Source organism: Arachis ipaensis, chromosome B9 (genome assembly GCF_059453495.1).
Source record: "Arachis ipaensis isolate K30076 ecotype BB chromosome B9, ASM5945349v1, whole genome shotgun sequence".
Lineage (NCBI taxonomy): Eukaryota > Viridiplantae > Streptophyta > Magnoliopsida > Fabales > Fabaceae > Arachis > Arachis ipaensis.
The window spans coordinates 147,036,219-147,058,759 of record NC_142444.1 but is presented as its reverse complement, the minus strand read 5'-3'; the positions used below and the strand labels follow the sequence as shown (position 1 = coordinate 147,058,759).

General features: G+C 35.2%; 1 protein-coding gene and 1 non-coding gene across 2 annotated transcripts; one reads left to right on the top strand and one right to left on the bottom strand.

Moving 5' to 3' along the window:
• Positions 1-2,821: 2,821 nt before the first annotated feature.
• LOC148546713 (small nucleolar RNA R71) lies at positions 2,822-2,929 on the bottom strand. Its single transcript, XR_015901699.1, has one exon. It is a non-coding gene; the product is annotated as a small nucleolar RNA R71 (small nucleolar RNA).
• A 10,006-nt stretch (positions 2,930-12,935) lies between these two features.
• Positions 12,936-14,315, top strand: LOC107619708 (lectin). Its single transcript, XM_016322004.3, has one exon. The coding sequence runs from the start codon at positions 13,288-13,290 to the stop codon at positions 14,083-14,085; it is 798 nt and encodes a 265-aa protein (XP_016177490.1). The 5' UTR covers positions 12,936-13,287; the 3' UTR covers positions 14,086-14,315.
• The last annotated feature ends 8,226 nt before the right edge of the window (positions 14,316-22,541 follow it).

Here is a 22,541-nt window from a genome sequence, read left to right as displayed (position 1 = left end):
AATCTGCCTGACTGAGATTTACAAGATGACCATAGCTTGCTTCAAGCCGACAATCTCCGTGGGATCGACCCTTACTCACGTAAGGTTTATTACTTGGACGACCCAGTGCACTTGCTGGTTAGTTGTGTGGAATTGTGACAAAGTGTGATTCACGTTTAAGAGCTCCAAGTCCTTTGGCGCCATTGTTGATGATCACAATTTCGTGCACCAATGATAGAAGCAAAGGTTACATTTCAAGCTTTCTTACTAACAATAACAAAACAACATAATCAAATTCAAGCTGTAAAAAGTATGCATATAAACCATTTCTACTATACTTGAATAAAATATCAAACAACTAGCTGACTCTACTCTACTTTATTTCCAGTTCCATTTACGTCAACAGTAAAATTGCTGTAGATTTAACAACTAAGATTCTTTCAACACCTTACACTAATTTAAGGAGCAGGTGCTTCAGTGCTGGAGGGCACATTCTCGGATATTGGTGCAGTGGGAAAAGTATATATGTGTGCTTTCTTGAGAATTTCAGCAACAATTCAATGTTTGCGCTTGCTCAAAGGCCTAAAGGATCCAGTCAAACCTGAAAGAACAACAACAAAAGAGATCGCTTACTAAGTTTTCTTGAAAAATCTAGAGGGTATATTAACATTTAACCATCATGTAATAAGAATAATACAACTGCCAAACCTTAGCTTATTCCACTAAGAGAAATAAGCTATATAGATCAAATGCCATCATAATATCCTATCATAAACCATGTCTAAAGTAAAAATACTAAAATATAAAGTTACAAAGACAATACTAATAATTAAGTTCAATATTTTAAGAAATAAAGAAGGACTGCAAATTAGATGGGTAAGTTGAAAGTTGTTACTAACTCGATCACCAATGTTACGTTGATTGTGCTCGTCGTGTGCCATAAATTTAGGAGTTTGTTTGATGTAACAAGTTGTGTACACTTTTTATGAGTTCTTTTCCATATAAGTTTTGAAAATCACAAAAAAAATTTAAATCATAAAAATCAAAAATATTTTATGTTTCTTGTTTGAGTCTAGTATTAATTTTTAAGTTTGGTGTCAATTGCATGTTTCTGTTCTTCTTGCATTTTTCGAATTCATGCATGTTCTTCATTGATCTTCAAGTTGTTCTCGATGATTTCAGTGCTCTAATCTTTAAATTCTCTTGTTTTGTGTGTTTTGTTGTTTCTCATATGCATTCTCAATTTGTCAGTGTCTCTTATATCAAAATTTTTAAGTTTGGTGTCCTGCATGCATTGTTTATTTTATCTTAGTTGCATTCTTATTGTTTCTCATCATTAAAAATTCAAAAATATTTTCAAAATTGTGTCTTTTCAAGTCAATAATACATAGAATTGAAGATTCAGAACATTCAGCAGAGGAATCAAACAGAAAAAGCTGGGCGTTCAAAACACCCATTGAAGAAGGAAAACTGGCGTTTAAACGCCAGCCAGGGTACCTGGCTGGGCGTTTAACGCCCAAAAAGGTAGAGATTTGGGCGTTAAACGCCAGAATGGGCACCATTCTGGCCGTTTAACGCCAGGATGACACTAGAGGGAAGATTTTGTTTTTAATTCACATTTTTTCAAGTTTTCATAATTTTTCAAAATCAAATCTTTTTCAAATCATATCTTTTCAATCATATCTCTTTCAAAATCAATTTCTTTCCATTTTATATTTATTTTTGCTATTTTCAAAAATCCTTGCTTCAATTAAAGATTTACTTCAAAATTTTCAAGTTGTTACTTGCCTATTAAGAAAGGATCAAACTTTAAATTTTAAAATCATATCTTTTAATTTCTTGATAGTCAAGTAATCAACTTTAATTTTAAAAATTTTCTTTTTCTAAATTGATTTTCAATCATATCTTTTCAAACATATCTTTTCAATCACATCTTTTTCAAAATTAATTTTTTTCAATCATATCTTTTTCTAATTTCAAATTTTTTTTTTTAAAAAATCACTTTATTTCTTTCCCAATCTTAGTTTTCGAAAATCTCAATCAAATTTTCAAATTTCTTTTTAATTATTTCAAAATCTTTTTAAATTGTTTTCAAAAATTCTTCCCCTCTTTTCACATCTTTCTATTTAAAGGACTAAGACTCCTCATCAAGGTGCAATTCGAACTCTGTCCATCTTGATAAGTTCGAATTCCCTCTTCTCCACGTCCTCCTTCTATTCTTCTTTTCCTCTGACACCTCAAGGAATCTCTATACTGTGACATAGAGGATTCCCTACTTTCTTGTTCTCTTCTCTTTCATATGAGCAGGAACAAAGATAAAGGCATACTTGTTCAAGCTGATCCTGAACCTGAAAGGACCTTGAAGAGAAAGCTAAGAGAAGCTAAAGAACAATTCTCTTTAGAGGGCTTAACAGAACTCTTCAAAGAAGAAGAAACCATGGCAGCCGAAAACAACAACAATGCCAACAATGCAAGGAAGGTGCTTGGTGACTTCACTGCACCTACTCCTGATTTCTATGGGAGAAGCATCTCTATCCCTGCCATTGGAGCAAACAACTTTGAGCTTAAGCCTCAATTAGTTTCTCTAATGCAACAGAATTGCAAGTTTCATGGACTTCCATTGGAAGATCCTCATCAGTTCTTAGCTGAGTTCTTGTAAATCTGTGGCACTGTCAAGACCAATGGGGTTGACCCTGAAGTCTACAAACTTATGCTTTTTCCTTTTGCTGTAAGAGACAGAGCTAGAACATGGTTGGATTCACAACCTCAGGAAAGCCTGAACTCTTGGGAAAAGCTAGTCAATTCCTTCTTGGCAAAGTTCTTTCCACCTCAAAAATTGAGTAAGCTTAGAGTGGAAGTCCAAACCTTTAGACAGAAGGATGGTGAATCCCTCTATGAAGCTTGGGAGAGATACAAGCAATTGATCAGAAGGTGCCCTTCTGACATGCTTTCAGAATGGAGCGTCATAGGAATCTTCTATGATGGTCTGTCTGAACTATCCAAGATGTCATTGGACAGCTCTGCTGGAGGATCTCTTCATCTGAAGAAGACGCCTGTAGAAGCTCAAGAACTCATTGAAATGGTTGCAAATAACCAATTCATGTACACCTCTGAAAGGAATCCTGAGAATAATGGGACAACTCAGAAGAAAGGAGTTCTTGAGATTGATACTCTGAATGCCATACTAGCTCAGAATAAAATATTGACCCAACAAGTCAATATGATTTCTCAGAGTCTGTCTGAAATGCAAGCAGCAACAGGCAGTACTAAGGAAGCGTCCTCTGAAGAAGAAGCTTATGATCCTGAGAACCCAGCAATGGAAGAGGTGAATTACATGGGAGAATCCTATGGAAACACCTATAAACCTTCATGGAGAAATCATCCAAATCTCTCATGGAAGGATCAACAGAGACCTCAACAAGGTTTCAACAACAACAATGGTGGAAGAAACAGGTTTAGCAATAGCAAGCCTTTTCCATCATCTTCTCAGCAACAGACAGAGAATGCTAAGCAAAGCCACTCTGACTTAGCAACCATTGTCTCTGATCTAATCAAAACCACTCAAAGTTTCATGACTGAAACAAGGTCCTCCATTAGAAATTTAGAGGCACAATTGGGTCAGCTGAGTAAGAAAATTACTGAACTCCCTCCTAGCACTCTCCCAAGCAATACAGAAGAAAATCCAAAAAGAGAGTGCAAGGCCATAACCACATCTCACATGGCCGAACATGGAGAGGAGGAAGAGGCAGTGATTCCCACTGATGAAGACCTCAATGGACGCCCACTGACCTCCATGGAATTCCCTAATGAGGAACCATGGGAATCTGAGGCTCATACTGAGACCATAGAGATTCCATTAAATCTACTTCTGCCATTCATGAGCTCTGATGAATATTCTTCCTCTGAAGAGGATGAAGATGTTACTGAAGAGCAAGTTACTAAGTACCTTGGAGCAATCATGAAGCTAAATGCCAAGTTATTTGGTAATGAGACTTGGAAGAATGAACCTCCATTGCTCATCAAAGAACTGGATGACTTGACTAGGCAGAGATTACCTCAAAAGAAACAGGACCCTGGAAAGTTCTCAATCCCTTGTACCATAGGCACCATGACCTTTGAAAAGGCTCTGTGTGACCTAGGGTCAAGCATAAACTTTATGCCTCTCTCTGTAATGGAGAAGCTAGGGATCATTGAGGTACAAGCTGCAAGAATCTAACTAGAGATGGAAGACAATTCAAAGAAACAAGCTTATGGACTTGTAGAGGATGTCTTGGTAAAGGTTGAAGACCATTACATCCCTGCTGATTTCATAGTCCTAGAGACTGGAAAGTGTATGGATGAATCCATCATCCTTGGCAGACCCTTCCTAGCCACAGCAAAAGCTGTGATTGATGTTGACAGAGGAGAATTGATCATTCAAGTGAATGGAGACTCCCTTGTGTTTAAAGCTCAAGGATATCCCTCTGTCACCATGGAGAGGAAGCACGAAGAGCTTCTCTCAATACAGAGTCAAACAGAGCCCCCACAGTCAAACTCTAAGTTTGGTGTTGGGAGGCCACAACCAAACTTTAAGTTTGGTGTTGAACCCCCACATTCAAACTCTAAGTTTGGTGTTGGGAGGTTCTAACATTGCTCTGAACATCTGTGAGGCTCTATGAGAGCCACTATCAAGCTATTGACATTAAAGAAGTGCTTGTTGGGAGGTAACCCAATTTTTACTTTAAATTTCTATTGTTATTTTATGTTTTCTGTAGGTTGATGATCATGTGAAGTCACAAAAACAATTGAAAAAGCAAAAAACAAAGTGAAAAACAGAATGAAAAATAGAACACCCTGGAGGAGACAGTTACTGGCGTGTAAACGCCAGTAAAGGTAGCAGAATGGGCGTTAAACGCCAAGTCTGGCACCATTCTGGGCATTTAACGCCAGAAAAGGGCACCAGACTGGCGTTTAACGCCAGGATTGGCAGAAAAGGGCGTTTTGCACGCCACTTGGTGCAGGGATGAGATATCCTTAACACCTCAGGATCTATGGATCCCACAGGATCCCCACCTACCCCACCACTCTCTCTCTTCTTCACCCATTCACCAATCACCTCAATACCTCTTCCCCAAAAACCCCTCACCTATCAAATCCCACCATTCTCATCACCACTTACATCCATCCTTCATAAAACCCCACCTACCTCACCATTCAAATTCAAGCCACTTTCCCTCCCAAACCCACCCTCTATAGCCGAACCATACACACCCCTCTCACCCCTATATAAATCCATCTTCACTCCTTTATTTTCACACAACCTAAACACCACTTCTCCCCCTTGGCCGAAACACAAAGCCCACTCTATCTCCTCTATTTCTTCTTCTTCTACTCTCTTCTTTCTTCTTTTGCTCGAGGACGAGCAACCTTCTAAGTTTGGTGTGGTAAAAGCTAAAGCTTTTTGTTTTTCCATAACCATTTATGGCACCAAAGGCCGGAGAAACCTCTAGAAAGAGGAAAGGGAAGGCAAAAGCTTCCACCTCCGAGTCATGGGAGATGGAGAGATTCCTCTCAAGGGTGCATCAAGACCACTTCTATGAAGTTGTCGCCAAGAAGAAAGTGATCCCCGAGGTCCCTTTTAAGCTCAAAAAGGGCGAATATCCAGAGATCCGACATGAGATCCGAAGAAGAGGTTGGGAAGTTCTCACCAACCCCATTCAACAAGTCAGAATCTTAATGGCTCAAGAATTCTATGCCAATGCATGGATCACCAAGAACCATGATCAAAGTGTGAACCCGGACCCTAAGAATTGGCTTACAATGGTCTGAGGAAAATACTTAGATTTTAATCCAGAAAATGTAAGGTTGGCATTCAACTTGCCCATGATGCAAGGAGATGCACACCCCTACACTAGAAGGGTCAACTTTGATCAAAGGTTGGACCAAGTCCTCATGGACATCTGTGAAGAGGGCGCTCAATGGAAGAGAGATTCAAGAGGGAAGCCGGTTCAACTAAGAAGGCATGACCTCAAGCCCGTGGCTAGGGGATGGTTGGAGTTCATCCAACGCTCAATCATTCCCACTAGCAACCGGTCCGAAGCTACTATAGACCGGGCTATCATGATACATAGCATCATGATTGGAGAAGAAGTGGAAGTTCATGAGGTTATATCCCAAGAACTCTACAAGGTGGCAGACAAGTCCTCCACTATGGCAAGGTTAGCCTTCCCTCATCTCATTTGTCACCTCTGCAATTCGGCTGGAATTGACATAGAGGAAGACATCCTCATTGATGAGGACAAGCCCATCACTAAGAAAAAGATGGAGCAAACAAGAGATCCCACTCATGGACAAGAGCATGAGGAATTTCCTCATCATGAAATCCATGAGATACCTCAAGGGATGCATTTTCTTCCACAAAACTATTGGGAGCAAATCAACACCTCCCTAGGAGAATTAAGTTCCAACATGGGACAACTAAGGGTGGAGCACCAAGAGCATTCCATCCTCCTTCATGAAATTAGAGAAGATCAAAGAATCATGAGAGAGGAGCAACAAAGGCAAGGAAGAGACATTGAGGAGCTCAAGCACTCCATAAGATCTTCAAGAGGAAGAACAAGCCGCCATCACTAAGGTGGACCCGTTCTTTAATTTCCTTGTTCTTTATTTTCTGTTTTTCGAAAATTGTGCTCTATGTTTATTTATGTTTGTGTCTTTATTACATGATCATTAGTGTCTAAGTGTCTATGCCTTAAAGCTATGAAAATAAATCCATCACCTTTCTTAAATGAAAAATGTTTTTAATTGAAAAAGAAAAAGAAGTGCATGAATTTCAAATTTTAAAATAGTTTAATTATTTTGATGTGGCGGCAATACTATTGTCTTTCTGAATGAATGCTTGAACAGTGCATATTTTTGAATTTGATTGTTTATGAATGTTAAAATTGTTGGCTCTTGAAAGAATGAAAGGAAAAGGAGAAATGTTATCTGATGATCTGAAAAATCATAAAATTGATTCTTGAAGCAAGAAAAAGCAGTGAAAAGCTTGCAAAAAAAAAAAGCAAGCAGAAAAATCCAAATACCCCTTTAAACCAAAAGGCAAGGGTGATAAAAAGGATCCAAGGCTTTGAGCATCAGTGGATAGGAGGGCCGACAGGAATAAAATCTTGGCCTAAGTGGCTAAACCAAGCTGTCCCTAACCATGTGCTTGTGGCGTGAAGGTGTCAAGTGAAAACTTGAGACTGAGCGGTTAAAGTTGAGGTCCAAAGCAAAAAGAATAGTGTGCTTAAGAACCCTGGACACCTCTAATTGGGGGCTCTAGCAAAGCTGAGTCACAATTTGAAAAGGTTCACTCAGTTATGTGTCTGTGGCATTTATGTATCCGATGGTAATACTGGAAAACAAAGTGCTTAGGGCCACGGCCAAGACTCATAAAGTAGCTGTGTTCAAGAATCAACATACTTAACTAGGAGAATCAATAACACTATCTGGATTCTGAGTTCCTATAGATGCCAATCATTCTGAACTTCAAGGGATAAAGTGAGATGCCAAAAATGTTCAGAAGCAAAAAGCTAAAAGCCCCGCTCATCTAATTAATACTGATCTTCATAGATGATTTTGGAATTCATTGAATATTCTCTTCTTTTTTTATCCTATTTGATTTTCAGTTGCTTGGGGACAAGCAACAATTTAAGTTTGGTGTTGTGATGAGCGGATAATTTATACGCTTTTTGGCATTGTTTTTAGTATGTTTTTAGTATATTTTAATTAGTTTTTATTATATTTTTATTAGTTTTTAAATAAAAATCACTCTTCTGGACTTTACTATGAGTTTGTGTGTTTTTCTGTGATTTCAGGTATTTTCTGGCTGAAATTGAGGGACCTGAGCAAAAATCTGATTCAGAGGCTGAAAAAGGACTGCAGATGCTGTTGGATTCTGACCTCCCTGCACTCAAAGTGGATTTTCTTAAGCTACAGAAGCCCAATTGGTGCGCTCTCAATTGCGTTGGAAAGTAGACATCCTGGGTTTTCAAGAAATATATAATAGTCCATACTTTGCCCGAGATTTGATGGCCCAAACCGGCGTTCCAAGTCAGCTCAAGAATTCTGGCGTTTAACTCCGAAACTGGCACAAAAGCTGGAGTTAAACGCCCAAACTGGCACAAAAGCTGGAGTTTAACTCCAAAAAAAGTCTCTACACGAAAATACTTCAATGCTCAGCCCAAGCACACACCAAGTGGGCCCGGAAGAAGATTTCTGCATTAATTACCTATTTCTGTAACCCTGGGCTACTAGTTTTCTATAAATAGGACCTTTTGCTATTGTATTTTCATCTCTTTTACACACTTTTCATATACTTTCATAGATCTTTTCACGTTTGGGGGCTGGCCTCACGGCCATGCCTGAACCTTGTTCTTATGTATTTTCAACGGTGGAGTTTCTACACACCATAGATTAAGGGGTGGAGCTCTGCTGTTCTTCATGAATTAATACGAAGTACTATTGTTTTTCTCTTCAACTCAAGTCTATTTCTTCTCCAAGATATTCATTCGTTCTTCAACTTGATGAATGTGATGATCCGTGACACTCATCATCATTCTCACCTATGAACATGTGACTGACAACCACCTCTGTTCTACTAGCAATGGCTTGAATGCGTATCTCTTGGGTTTCTAATCTAAAATTGGAACCTTCGTGGTATAGGCTAGAATTATTGGCGGCCATTCCTGAGATTCGGAAAGTCTAAACCTTGTCTGTGGTATTCCGAGTAGGATCTGGGAAGGGATGACTGTGACGAGCTTCAAACTCGCGATTGTGGGGCGTGTGACAGACGCAAAAGGATCAATGGATCCTATTCCGACATGATCGAGAACCGACAGCTGATTAGCCGATATTGTGACAGAGCATCAGGACCATTTTCACTGAGAGGACGGGATGTAGCCATTGACAACAGTGATGCCCAACATAAAGCTTGCCATAGAAAGGAGTATGAATGATTGGAAGAAGGCAATAGGAAAGCAGAGGTTCAAGGGGAACAAAGCATCTTCATACGCTTATCTGAAATTCACCAATGAATTACATAAGTATCTCTATCTTTATTTTATGTTTTATTCATCTTTTAATTATCAATCCTCCATCATCATTTGAATCTGCCTGACTGAGATTTACAGGATGACCATAGCTTGCTTCAAGCTGACAATCTCCGTGGGATCGACCCTTACTCACGTAAGGTTTATTACTTGGACGACCCAGTGCACTTGCTGGTTAGTTGTGCGGAATTGTGACAAAGTGTGATTCACGTTTAAGAGCTCTAAGTCCTTTGGCGCCATTGTTGATGATCACAATTCTGTGCACCAATGATAGAAGCAAAGGTTACATTTCAAGCTTTCTTACTAACAATAACAAAACAACATAATCAAATTCAAGCTGTAAAAAGTATGCATATAAACCATTTCTACTATACTTGAATAAAATATCAAACAACTAGCTGACTCTACTCTACTTTATTTCTAGTTCCATTTACGTCAACAGTAAAATTGCTGTAGATTTAACAACTAAGATTCTTTCAACACCTTACACTAATTTAGGGAGCAGGTGCTTCAGTGCTGGAGGGCACATTCTCGGATATTGGTGCAATGGGAAGAGTATATATGCGTGCTTTCTTGAGAATTTCAGCAACAATTCAATGTTTGTGCTTGCTCAAAGGCCTAAAGGATCCAGTCAAACCTAAAAGAACAACAGCAAAAGAGATCGCTTACTAAGTTTTCTTGAAAAATCTAGAGGGTATATTAACATTTAAGCATCATGTAATAAGAATAATACAACTACCAAACCTTAGCTTATTCCACTAAGAGAAATAAGCTATATAGATCAAATGCCATCATAATATCCTATCATAAACCATGTCTAAAGTAAAAATACTAAAATATAAAGTTACAAAGACAATACTAATAATTAAGTTCAATATTTTAAGAAATAAAGAAGGACTGCAAATTAGATGGGTAAGTTGAAAGTTGTTACTAACTCGATCACCAATGTTACGTTGATTGTGCTCGTCGTGTGGCATAAATTTAGGAGTTTGTTTGATGTAACAAGTGTACACTTTGTGGTGGAATAGGATGTCCATTGCCACCACCACGGACTTCTGCATCTTATTGGAAACCACCATTCCTACGACTTGCTTCATCGTTCTAACCCAACCTCCACAATCTCTAAGCTTGATTCTGATGTATAGCAACTACAACACAATAAAAAATAAAAAAATATAAATAATGAATGCCAAAATTACATTTCAGGAACAATAACTAAGGACAAAAATTCTGGTGGATCAAGACATGTTTTCATTACAATCACCACACCCAAATTCCATAGAATAATAGTTTCATTTATGCCTAAAGTTTAAAATTATTGAATTTATTGAGTTTAGTTAACATAGTTTCATGTTAGTTTCAAATAACACAGGAATTCCAGCATATACATGTACTCCAAAGCAAAAGGCATATTAATAACATGATATCAAACATGGTTAAAATTCTTAAATCAAAACAGAATAAAAAAAATCCTAAATCTAAACTAATACATGAACTAAATCTGAAAAAAAAATAATAAGAAGAATGAGGAGAACAGTATAACTGGAGGGAGGAAGGAGGCAGCTCCGATGAAGTGGTGGCAGCATAGACAACAAAGTGGTGGCGGCAGTGACCAACCAGCAGGGTTGCATTATTAGGATTTTTTAAAAATAAATTAAAAAAAAAATAGGAAGAAGGAGGAGGACAACATACCTGAAAAGGAGGTAGGAGGCAGCTCCAACAACACAGGGAGCAGTGGCGACAGCAGTTTGACAGTGGTGGCGGCAACAGTGACAGGAGTGACAAAAACGGTAGCGATAGAATGACCAAAGCAACGCAAGATGTCCACACAGTCTTTGAACGTTGTTGGTAGTGGCCGACGCTGGTAGAGGGGCTACCAGAGGTGGTTTGTGAGAGAGAGAGAGAGAGAGAGAGAGGAGAAGGTTAGAGAGAGAGAGAGAGAAAGAGTAGTTCAAAAATGAGAGGGGAGAAGGTTCGCTGTTTGAATTTAGGGCAAAATTACCATTGGATGATTTACCGGCGGATAAAACCGCAGTAATGCTTTGCGAATGACCAAAATGCAGCATTGCACTAATTCGAATAATTCGACGATAATGATCGCGCCATTTTTTTATTTTTTTCCTCCAATTATTGCCGGAAAATTTACTGTCGAAAAATCGAATCCAACGATAATCTTTTTATCCGACGAATTTATTGCTAACATCCAATTCTAAATCTGACGGTATTTAACGTTTTTCTTGTAGTGCATGAAAGATGAAATTTTGCGGACAAAACTACCGAACCTTAAAAAATTATTTAAAATTCCTAAACTACCCTCTAATCTAACCTAACCTTAAATTCAAATTTTACTCCACAATACCACCACACTAATTCCAAACCCCACCATCACCCAAATTCTTTCTCACCACCACTCATCCCCAACTACCACAATCATTGCTGCCATTGCCACCTCATTCTCTTTACTACCACTATTATACTATTTTATTTCCCTCCAATCACTACCAACAAACGAACCCATCCTCTTTCTCATATAGATCACAAATCTTCTTTGCTTCATGTGAGAGCGAATTGCAAACCTTTTTTTCCAAAAACTCCATGAAAGATAGATTGAGGTAAAGGAAAGAGAGGAGGCAACAGTTGCGGGAACCATAGCTGTCATTGCCGCTATTGAAAGATCCAAAAGTGAGAAAGACCAAATCGAAAAAAGGGAAGAAAAAGAAAAAAGGCGCGATGGTGAGGAGTAAGTATGAAGACGACGGAGGGAATCAATACTGTCTCTCACACATACACACGCAGAGAGAGAGAGAGAGAGAGAGAGAGAGAAGATGCTACGCAGTGAAAAGGAGGAAACACAGAAGGGAGGAGCTATTGTCGGGTGTGAGATGAGCTATCACCATTTAAATGTTGCTGCTTTTTTTTTTCTTTTCTTTCTGTTTTGGTTTTTCAAGTGGGGTTTTAGAAAATTTTTGAGTTTAAAAATCTAGAGATAATGCAACCATGGAAGATTTTGAGAAGTTAAATTTCTGATAATAGTGATGATAGACTATAAAAAAAAGAGAAATCTTGGTTTAGAGATTTTGGAACTGTCCAAGTACGAGTTATAGTGGTGGTGGAAGTATAGTTATGGCGACGACAATGGTGATGATGACGACGACAGTGATCATAATGGTAATAATTAGGAATGAGATTTGGATGGTAATGGATTTAAATGATAGTGATAAAAGATTGAGAATTTAAAAATTGGTAGCAAAAGAGATTAGAGATGGATTAAAATAGGTAAAAGAACAATTTAAAAATTTAAAATAATTTTTTAAAATTTTGATAATTTTATCAGAAAAAATTTATCTTTTATAAATTTAAAGTTAATTTTTTAAAAAATAAACTTATCGATATTCTAGGTATTGAGGAGTAAAAATATTAGTTTCTCGAATTCTTCAAAGGAGCTGCTTATTTGGGTCAGGAATTCGTGGAGTGGTAGGATCACTATGAAAAACAAAATCTCAACTCATCTGTCTAAATTAAAGCATTTGACTCTATTCAAATAATATGCATAAAATAAAATGATAAAATAGAAAAGTGACCAGTTTAACTTTATCTGATTATAAAATAAATATCTCTGCGATCTTTCCTTCAATTCACTTATTCACATCAACGTATATAAAAAATATTTTCACATATATATTTTATTGTATCATTATTAATAACTTTTTTATACAGAACAAATTTATTATAAGAGTTCTTTTCTAAAGAAAAACAATATTCTCACTTATATTAATATCAATTATTGTCAAAACAGCACCAACTAAAAATTACTAACGCATCAAAATTATGTCAATTTCCACCTTTTTTCGAATCAATATTTTATCCGATCCATCCGATTACTTTTTTGTATATCACTATTTTTATTAGCATCAAACGCCACCGTGCTGGACCATAAGAATAATCAAGATCCTACAAGAAGTCCTTCTCCATACGTATCATCAACCTGAACCCTCAATACATATGAAACGGCGACTCCCTTCAGCCGACATGACGTATCATCAGCCTCACCTCTCTAATTTTAATCTTATATCCAGATATAAGCTACCAATCATATTCAAAAATTAATGTCAAGAATAATACATAAAACGTTACGTGCAAATAAAAGAGAGATCGGTCATCATCTATTTAAGAACCAACTAGCTTCCTTGGGTATTTAACAAAGAAAACCCATCATCATTATTATTCTATTTACATAATTATGGCTATCCCAAAGAAACACCACTCATCTACTCTTCCACTTGTTCTCACCTTCATAACATTCTACTGTCTCAATGTAGTGACCTCTGTAACCTACTCCACCACCTTCACATACGATCGGTTCGACTCCGACACCGACCTCCTCATGCAAGGCAATGCCGTCTTTTCCCCCAACTTCGCCTTGGAACTCACCAAAGAGCGAAACGGCATCCCCCAATCCGGCAGCGTCGGTCGTACGTTCTCCACCTTCCCGATAGTTTTACACATGTCCGGAAGGGTGGCAACCATTTCCACTTCATTTGTCTTGAATATCTCTCAACCTAACTCCACCGCTACTCCCGCCGATGGCATCACCTTCTTCATCGCTCCCATCTCCGACCTACCACCACGCTCCGGCGGGGGGTTTCTCGGACTCTTCAGCAATCAAACCAATTCTTCATCAACCACTTCAATTGTCGCAGTCGAATTTGATACATACCCTAATCTTGATATTGGGGATCCAAACTATAGACACATTGGAATTAACGTTAATTCCATCAAATCCTCCGCTACTTCTCGGTGGAATTTTCGAAGTGGAGAACCATTGAATGTAACAATAACCTATGATCCTTCACTTAAAAGGCTAAGGGTTGTTGCTTCTTACACTAACGGAAACAATCACGTTGATTTAGCCTATCGAATTGATTTTGGAAGTGTTCTTTCTGAACAGGTTTATGCAGGTTTCTCTGGTTCAACCGGAAAATATGCAGAAGTGAACCACGTTAATTCTTGGAGTTTCAATTCAACCTTAGTTGTGTAATAGCTGGGATCCTTTTTTCCATGATTCAATATTTGACCCGCAACAATAATAATAAGGACATTACGTTCAAGTCTACGTTGCGTGCACTTGGCAGAGGATGGACTTTCTTACGTTGCCATATTTGACCTTATAATAATAAGGACATTACGTTCAAGTCTAGTCCATTACTATTTTTCTGTATGTAAAATAGTAACAAATTGATAATTTATACGATGTATTTTTATACAAAAGTAATAGTTAATATCTAGATATATATTACATTAAATAATTTAGTTAAATACATTAAATTATTTAATATTTTTTATATGATATATAGTATTAAAATATTTAAAATTTAAAAATTTAAAATTTAATTATCGTTATTTTAAAAAAATTCTTAGATAAAAACAAATATTAAAAATATAATTATTTATGTGGTTTTTTCAATCAATTTAAATTTTTTAATACAATTGCCCTTTGATTAAAAAGAAGCCCTGTTATAATAAATACGCATATAAAAATTATATGCTGGATTAGTATAATTTATACATATTGCACAATATAGACTTTTCAACAACAAAAAATCTCTTTCTAATAATGCTACTTCTTTTTATATGTGTTTTTTTAATTACTTTCATTTTTTTTATTTAAATTTGTTTTATAATGAAAAAATTAATAAAAACTATAATATAAAATAAAAAAAAAGTTACATTACCAATTAACTTATAATATATATTAAACTAAAATCAATTATTAATATATTTATATAATTATATATGATATTTAATTTAATTTTAATATATATTTTATATTAGTTACTAATATTAGTATATACTTAACATATTTAATAATATTAAAAATATAATTATTTATATAGTTTTTTAGTATAAATTTTTGAAAAAAATAATTTTATGATATACAAAATTTTTATATCAAAAAAATATAGAATTCGATATTTGATGAACTCTAAAAAAGATATCAACATAAAACAAATAAAAAAAATACACAAAAATAATTAAAATTAAAATTTTTACTAATAATTGTCTTAAATTAATATTCAGATTTGCTTATTGAATTTAAGCATATTTGGTGAAAGGATGAATTGAATGAGAGTCAATTGAAAATTCCACATACACCCATAATCCAAAACACAATACCAAACTGAACGTGTTATTTTTTTTAGAGTAAATATTATTTTTGTCCTCAAAATTTAAATAAATTTTAAAATTGTCTCTAATATTTAAAAATTTTATTTATATTTTTAACATTTTTAATTTATATATATCAATGTTATCCTACTATCAAATTGACTAATATTTTTGTAACGTTGTTATATACCCGGAGGTTAGTGTCCGTTGTAGCAGAGCTTTGTTGGTAACTGTTACCGAATAAAAACAAAAAAAAAACAAAAATAGGCCTTCTCTCCAAAATCCTAATTGCAAAACATGTTCTTGTTATTGTTGCTACGTACACCTCCTCTCAAGCTCCATATCCTCTCCTTGATTTTAATGGAGTCTAAAGAATTCCAATTTGAAACGAGGTGAAGCAGCAAACATATCTATTGTAATCTAACAATAGAACTTTCAAAAAGGTAATCACGGTTCAGGCAACAGAATAAATAAGAAGAAGAATCTAGGTTTTAGAATCAACTAACCTAAGAGTTGGAGTTGACGCAGAAACTCGGAGTTGTGCATTCGAAGCTTCAGAGGGACAAGCTAGAAATCCAAGGGAAGGAGAGGAGAAGGAGAGATCATTGCGAAACTGAAGGACAGACGTTTAGCATGGTAGCAGTAGCAGCAACAGCGACAGTCGAAGATATTAGTAGAATTAGAAAATATGGCAGCGACTGGAATGGTAAGCTAAGAAAAAAGTTCTGTGGCCACACTTTTTTCTTGCCAAGTTTTAAAAGCGTGGCTAAAAAGGATCAATGGTCACGCTTTCATAAGGATGGCAATTGATTAGAGATTTGGCCATGTTTTTTCTTGTCATGCTTCAAAAGCGTGGCAAAAGGAGTCAATGGCCACACTTTTACGAGGGTGACAAATGATTAGAGATTTCATCATGTTTTTTTGTCACGCTTCAAAAGCGTGGCCATAGAAAGAAACAGTCACGCTTTTGATGCGTGGCGACATAGTTTCGTTATAGTGAACTTTTAAAAGTGTGGCAGTTTCCGGTAATTCTTTTAGCACGCTTCAAAAGTGTGGCCAAAAGGTTCCAAAAAAAAAAAGCTTTCGTTCAAATATGATGAGTTATATTGCTTCGAAACTCTTTCGCCTTCTTCGACCCTTTTGTGCTTCATTGAAAAATAAATATCAAAACCCTAACACTCCAAAGAACATTGCCAACGCTCGCAGTGCCTCCATTGGCGCTCCCTCTTCTAACACTCCCACCATCGCTGCTCCTACCATAAACCCCTAACCCTCCTTTGGCGGTGACTCTCTCTGGTGGTGACTTACTCGGCGCTCATTGTCCCTCGCAAGACCTTTCGTCGATGCCCCCTCCATCTTTGTTCCCTTTCGTCGCTGCAAACCTCTAACCCCTTCTGCCACCGCTCCCTTCAGTCGGAGCATTGGAGAAGGTTTGTTGTTCAAGGCCACTCCTTTCTGTCGCTCGAAAAAAACCCTTCCTCGTGTAGGGCCAAGCTGGTTTTGAGAGCTGGTAAACCCTATTTCTTATCTTTAATGCATGTATTTAGCTACTATATCACTATTATGTCTGCTTACATATTTGAGATCTATTTTCGGTTCACTCTTGTCAATTTTATATTAAGTAAAATTGTAATTTCAATAGTTCAAATCTTAGTTTAGACCAAGAAAAAAGTTAAATATTGTTCATTTGAAAGAACTTTAGTCGCTTGCATTTTTAGTATCACAGATTTGGACTAACATTCCTATCATTCCATTAGTTTATTGTCTAGTCAATTTATTATACATTTTGCTGGATCTGATAATAATTCATTATACATTGTTAAAATGGCTTCTGTTGACAGATCATGGATGTCTTAAGCATAAAAAAATTTGTTGATGTGTTGCCGCCTTTGTTATTTGATTATAATATAAATGTTTGATATGTTGCTGCCCTTGTTTTATGATGATCATCATGAGATATGTGCTTGCACTACAAGAAAATAGAGTATTTGTAACAAAAAAATTTGTATCAAATTTAAAATTATTATAAATTATTATTTTTTGGTAACAATAATTAGTTATTGTTACAAAATAAGAATATTTTGTAACAACAAGAAAATTTGTTACAAAATATTTCAATATTTTATAACAATGTGATTTCTTTTGTTACAAATTATGTTGGCTTTCGTATCGAATTGTTATTTTTGTTGCAAAAATTCAAAATATTTTGTAACAAAATATCTATTTGTTTCAAAAGGTCTAAATATTTTGTAACAAGTTATTTATTTGTCACAAAATTCAAAGATTTCTTTGCAACTAAAAAAAAAATTTATTTTAACATATTAAATGTAAGACTTTAAATTTTTGAAAATTAACATAATGAGTTATTTATGATTTATTATATTTATTTAAGATTTTATATTCAAAAATTTATTTTACTAAAAATATTTAAGTCAAATTAATGATATTTTAAGTTTAAAATTATTTTAAAAATTAAATAATAAGTCATTTAAACAGAATTTTTTTTAGTTATAATTTAAAGTTTTAGTAGTTAAAAAAATATAAAAAATTTATATTATTTGATTTAAATATTTGAGATTTTTAAATTCAATACTTTAAATTTTATGAAAAAAAATTAATTTAAGTATCTCCAATTTTATTTTAATTAGTGTTTATTTAAAAATAATTTATAAATTAATAATAAAATGATATTTTAAAAATAATTAATTTAATTATCTCTAATTCTTAAAATCAGAATATTTATTTAAAAGTAATTTCAAAATTTATAATTAAATAATATTTTTACATAATTATTATTAAAGATATTATTATAAATTAATTTTAATTTATTTATTCATTAAAAATTTTATTTTTATAAACTATTTTATTAAAAGTAACTAAACTAAATTTTGATAATTAAACTAAAAATTTTATTTAAATTTAAAATTATTGATATTTTAAATTAGAATACTTAATTAAGAGTCAACTAGTAAATTAATAAGTAATAATATTCTTAAAAGCAATTTTTAAAATTTATTTAGGTTTCAAATAAATATTCTATCCCCAAATCAAAAATCCTAACCTTAATTCCCAATTTGATTTTACCCTAAATTTCTAAATCATTTTTAAACAAACAAATCCTAACCCCTTTAACCTAACCCTAACCGCCTTGCAACCTTCCCCCAAACCTCAACACTACCTTCACCTTTCCCCTTCAGCAGCACAATACACACTCTGAAATAGAAAGAAAGAAATAGAAATAAGGAAAGGGATGAGAGCAGAGGGGGATTCGAGAGAGAGGAAGAGAGCGTCGGGAGAGGAGATGTCCGCACCGCCATCACACGTCACCGCCGCCGAGCCTCGTCGTCGCCACTGGGGCCACCGATCCGTCACCGTCACTATTGGGTCGTCATCGCCGTCAGTTCCACCGAGAGGAGAGTTCGCGCGAGAGGGAGGTGACGTCGAGAGAGAGAGAGAGCTGCGCGAGGAAGGGGAGTTCTGTCCAACCGTCGCCGCCACTATCACGAGTTGAGGGTTGTGCTGTCGAAGCTCCGTCGCCATCCATGGAGTCGCAGGTGTGCATCGCCATCGAAAGGATGAGTGCCACGCCGAGGGAGAACCAACTGGAAAGAGGAAGAGGCGTCGCGACTGCTGCGAGCCTGCCATCGTCACCCTCATCGCGACTTGTCACCGCCGCTGTGAGCCTCTTCTGCTGCCATTCAAGGAGCTGTGCTCCATCGCTGTTTTGCCACCGTTGGAGCCGCCATCTCTTTGGTAAGCTTTAGCCCTTTTCTGGTTGTTTCTCATTGTCGGTCAAAATCCTGGTTACCATAAGAGTTGTTGCTGAGATTGTTTGTGCCAAGGATTGTTTATCGTGAGTTGCTCCGTCGTACGCCACCGTCGGAGCCATCATTCCGCTGCTGCCCCCTTGCTCTGAGCCGTTCCATTGTTGCAACAAGTGTTGTTATTGTGGCTGCTCGATTTAGTCGCACCTCTTTAGTATGGTAAGCTATTCCTTGATTCAGTTTCGAACTTTAGTATGGTAAGCTATTTGATGGATTGCTGTTGGTTGTTGACTTGTTTATTTCATTGTTGCTGCCTTGCTGGTTGTTCTGTTGAATTACTGAAACTGCTTCTGTTTTGTCTTGTTTTGTTTCTGCTTGTTCTGCTCCTCTGGTCCCTGGTCCTCTGCCTCTACTGGTCTAGTTCATTTCGGCCGTTCTTCCTCCCCGGTAGTTCTCGGCGTTGTCGTTCCCTAGTTGCTGTGCATCGTTTGGTTGCTGGTTTCTGGTTCATCTCGGTTGTTCTTCCTCTACAACTGTTCTTTTTTCTTGTTTTAATTCGTCTTATGTTTTTCCTATAGCAGCTTTTTCATAGTGTTAGAAATAGTTAGAGCATAGCATCCATTGTTGGAAGCAAACAAAGAATTGGTGGAAGTACACCCAGCTTAAGAAAAATCTGTGCCTCACTTACCCATGCAAAAAGGAGCCAACGCCAAGTAAGGTTTTCCCTGTCTTTTTGTGAGCCTGTTTTTTATTTTTTCCCACTGTTGGTGAACTGATCATTGGAGACCTGATTTAATTGGCTATCTTTATATGCTTGACAGTTGAGTAGTTGCTTCCTCATATATATGAAAGATGATAGTATAGAGGGAATATATGATACTTTGAAGGAGTGTGCTGTCATTAGCAAATCAGCAGGGAGAATTGGCGTTTCTATTCACAATATCTGTGCCACTGGCAGCTACATACATAGAACAAATGGGACATCCAATGGTATTGATCAAAGGGGAGGCAAGAGGAAAGGTAATACTTTATCCATGTTCTATAACTTCCATTTCTAACTGTGTTAATAATGTTACGTTTATAGGAAGAGCATCGTGCGAGAGATCTATTTTACGCACTTTGGGTGCCTGATCTCTTTATGGAAACAAATACAAATATTGTTTTTATGAATAGAATGTTTCAATGAGGTATAGGTTTGAATTTGTATCCCTTTTGTCTGCAAAAGATAAGGACTGAATCTTATGTCTAAATTTTTAAATGTTTTCTGCTGCTTATTTTGTTTGTTTACATCTAGGTTTCTTGTGGTGGAGATGAGTCTACTTTACTAATTAAAAGATGTCAACAATTTTCACATTATCCTTGTTACAACTTACACGACGAGATGTTTCAAAAGTTCAATTTTGATACGGAATAATGGGCTATCAAACTTATATCAAAGATTACAAATGAGAGGATATCCTAATTAAGGGTGATGCCATTGTGAAGCAGGTTATAATCTACTTATTAACATTATCATTAGGATATATTTGATTTTGGAAAGAGGGAAGATGTCTGAACCTGTGCTTTTTTACTCATCTTCTCATATAATTACAATTCTTCTTTCATGATACACAGGGGAATTGTCACATATGTACAACTCTTGGGGTTGCAAATCAATGCAGAAAAAGTTCTTCAGCATAAGAAAGAGCCTAGTTGAATTTGATGAAGTATTGGAGGTATGTTATGAGGAGACATTTTAAAGACATAGTTGGTTAAGTAATTACTTTGTAGCTTGTTGTCATAATATTCTTGGTTGTTGATTCAAATTGGTGAAAGTCTGTTTTGCCAAATTAGGTTTACTATTATTTTTGAATAAAAGTGAATGAAAAAAATTGTAATTAGTGTTATATCTTGTTTCTAATTTTTATTTTGATTTTTCTCATTTACAGGAGTGCAAAAATAGTGACAACATGCTACTTAAAGGATTCAAGAATATTTTGATTTATAGAGACACTAATCTATGTTAGAACTTTTAACTTTTGGTTGAACTAGTGCAAGACATATAACTTGTAGAACTAATCAATGTACTCACTAATGTTATTTTGTTTTAAAGCAATTTTAGCTAAATGAGACATGTTTGAATTATGTATGTTTTTACATATTATATAAATATAGACTTGCTTAGTAAAATAGTTAATATATTAGTTAATTAAAAAAATAATTTAGTAAATTATGTATGCAATTTGTATTAAAAAAAATTGTTACAAAATAATTATTTTGCTTTTGTAACTAAAGAAAAAAAATGTTACAAAATTAAGTTACATTTTGTAACAAAATTTTATGATAGAAAAAAATAGATTGTCACCAAAAATACTTTGAAGATCAAAATTTGTTATCACTTTTGTAACGACTTCTGATTTTTTGTATCAGAAAAATTTGTTACAAAATATCATTTTAAATTGTAACAGTTCTGTTTTTTGTTACAAAAACTTTTTGTAACGGAACATACTACAATGGCCCCTTTTTTTGTTACAAAATCCTTTTGTTTCAAAATTTTAATTTTTTGTAACAATTTTTTTATTACAAATATTATTTTTTCTTGTAGTGTTATTTGATGATGATAAAGTTGCTTGTTTCATTATAATTTTGTTTTATTTTCAATAATAATTTGAGATATTTTTAATTATAATTTTCTGCAATGATATTATATTTTGCTTCTGCTTTGCTGCTGCTTGGTACTTAATTAATCTGCTACTAAATTACTTAATTAAATGATAAATTGTTATGTCAGAATTATACTCAAAATGCTTGTATTACATGGCGACATGTGTCTCTTCTGAGTTTGGTGCTATGTCGGTTTACAATTTAACTTAGAGAAATGCATCGACTACTCACTTGTGCTGTATGTGTTCTTATGTTGAAATTGTATACTATTGGACAATTATTGACTTGGATAAATCCTACTGAGAAAACTTTATAGTTTATACTATATCCTTTTTCATGCTGGATGCATTTCTGTTTGGCATGTGAAGGGGAAAAAAAAAAAAAAAGAAGCAGAACTGGTATTGTACACAATTAAATGCTTCATTTGTACATGCTTCTGTTGGAATTTTCTCAAAATTTTTTAACCCAAAGATTATCCAAGTTAAATCATTAAGAAATAAAATACTTGAGTACGAAAGCGTATCTTAATTCATAAACATGAATCACGATTGGAAGAGTTTAGATTTTGTGGTTCTTTTGATCTTCCTCAACCAAAATCTTCTGTATTCTTAGGCGGTTGAATTGCAACTTTTCTGATGGAGAAAGAGTTGTTGAGGTGGCTTTTTTGGTATATTGGAGACCGAAATCATAAAGGCACTATTTATATTTGAGCATGGCACTCATTAAACCCTAAAGCCCAAATAAAATAGTATCTAAAATTCAAAAGATAATATATCTAAAGAACAAAAGATAATATATAGTTTTATTCTACCACCATTATATAAGTCATTTAATTTGAAATATCATAATTTGTGATTATAATTAATATATGTATTGCCCACAAACAAATTAGGAAATTAAAATAATTTTCTAACAATCTCCC

Bases quoted from the DNA above. Each gene is read 5' to 3' on its own strand.
- LOC107619708 (XM_016322004.3), top strand. From the start codon at position 13,288: ATGGCTATCCCAAAGAAACACCACTCATCTACTCTTCCACTTGTTCTC.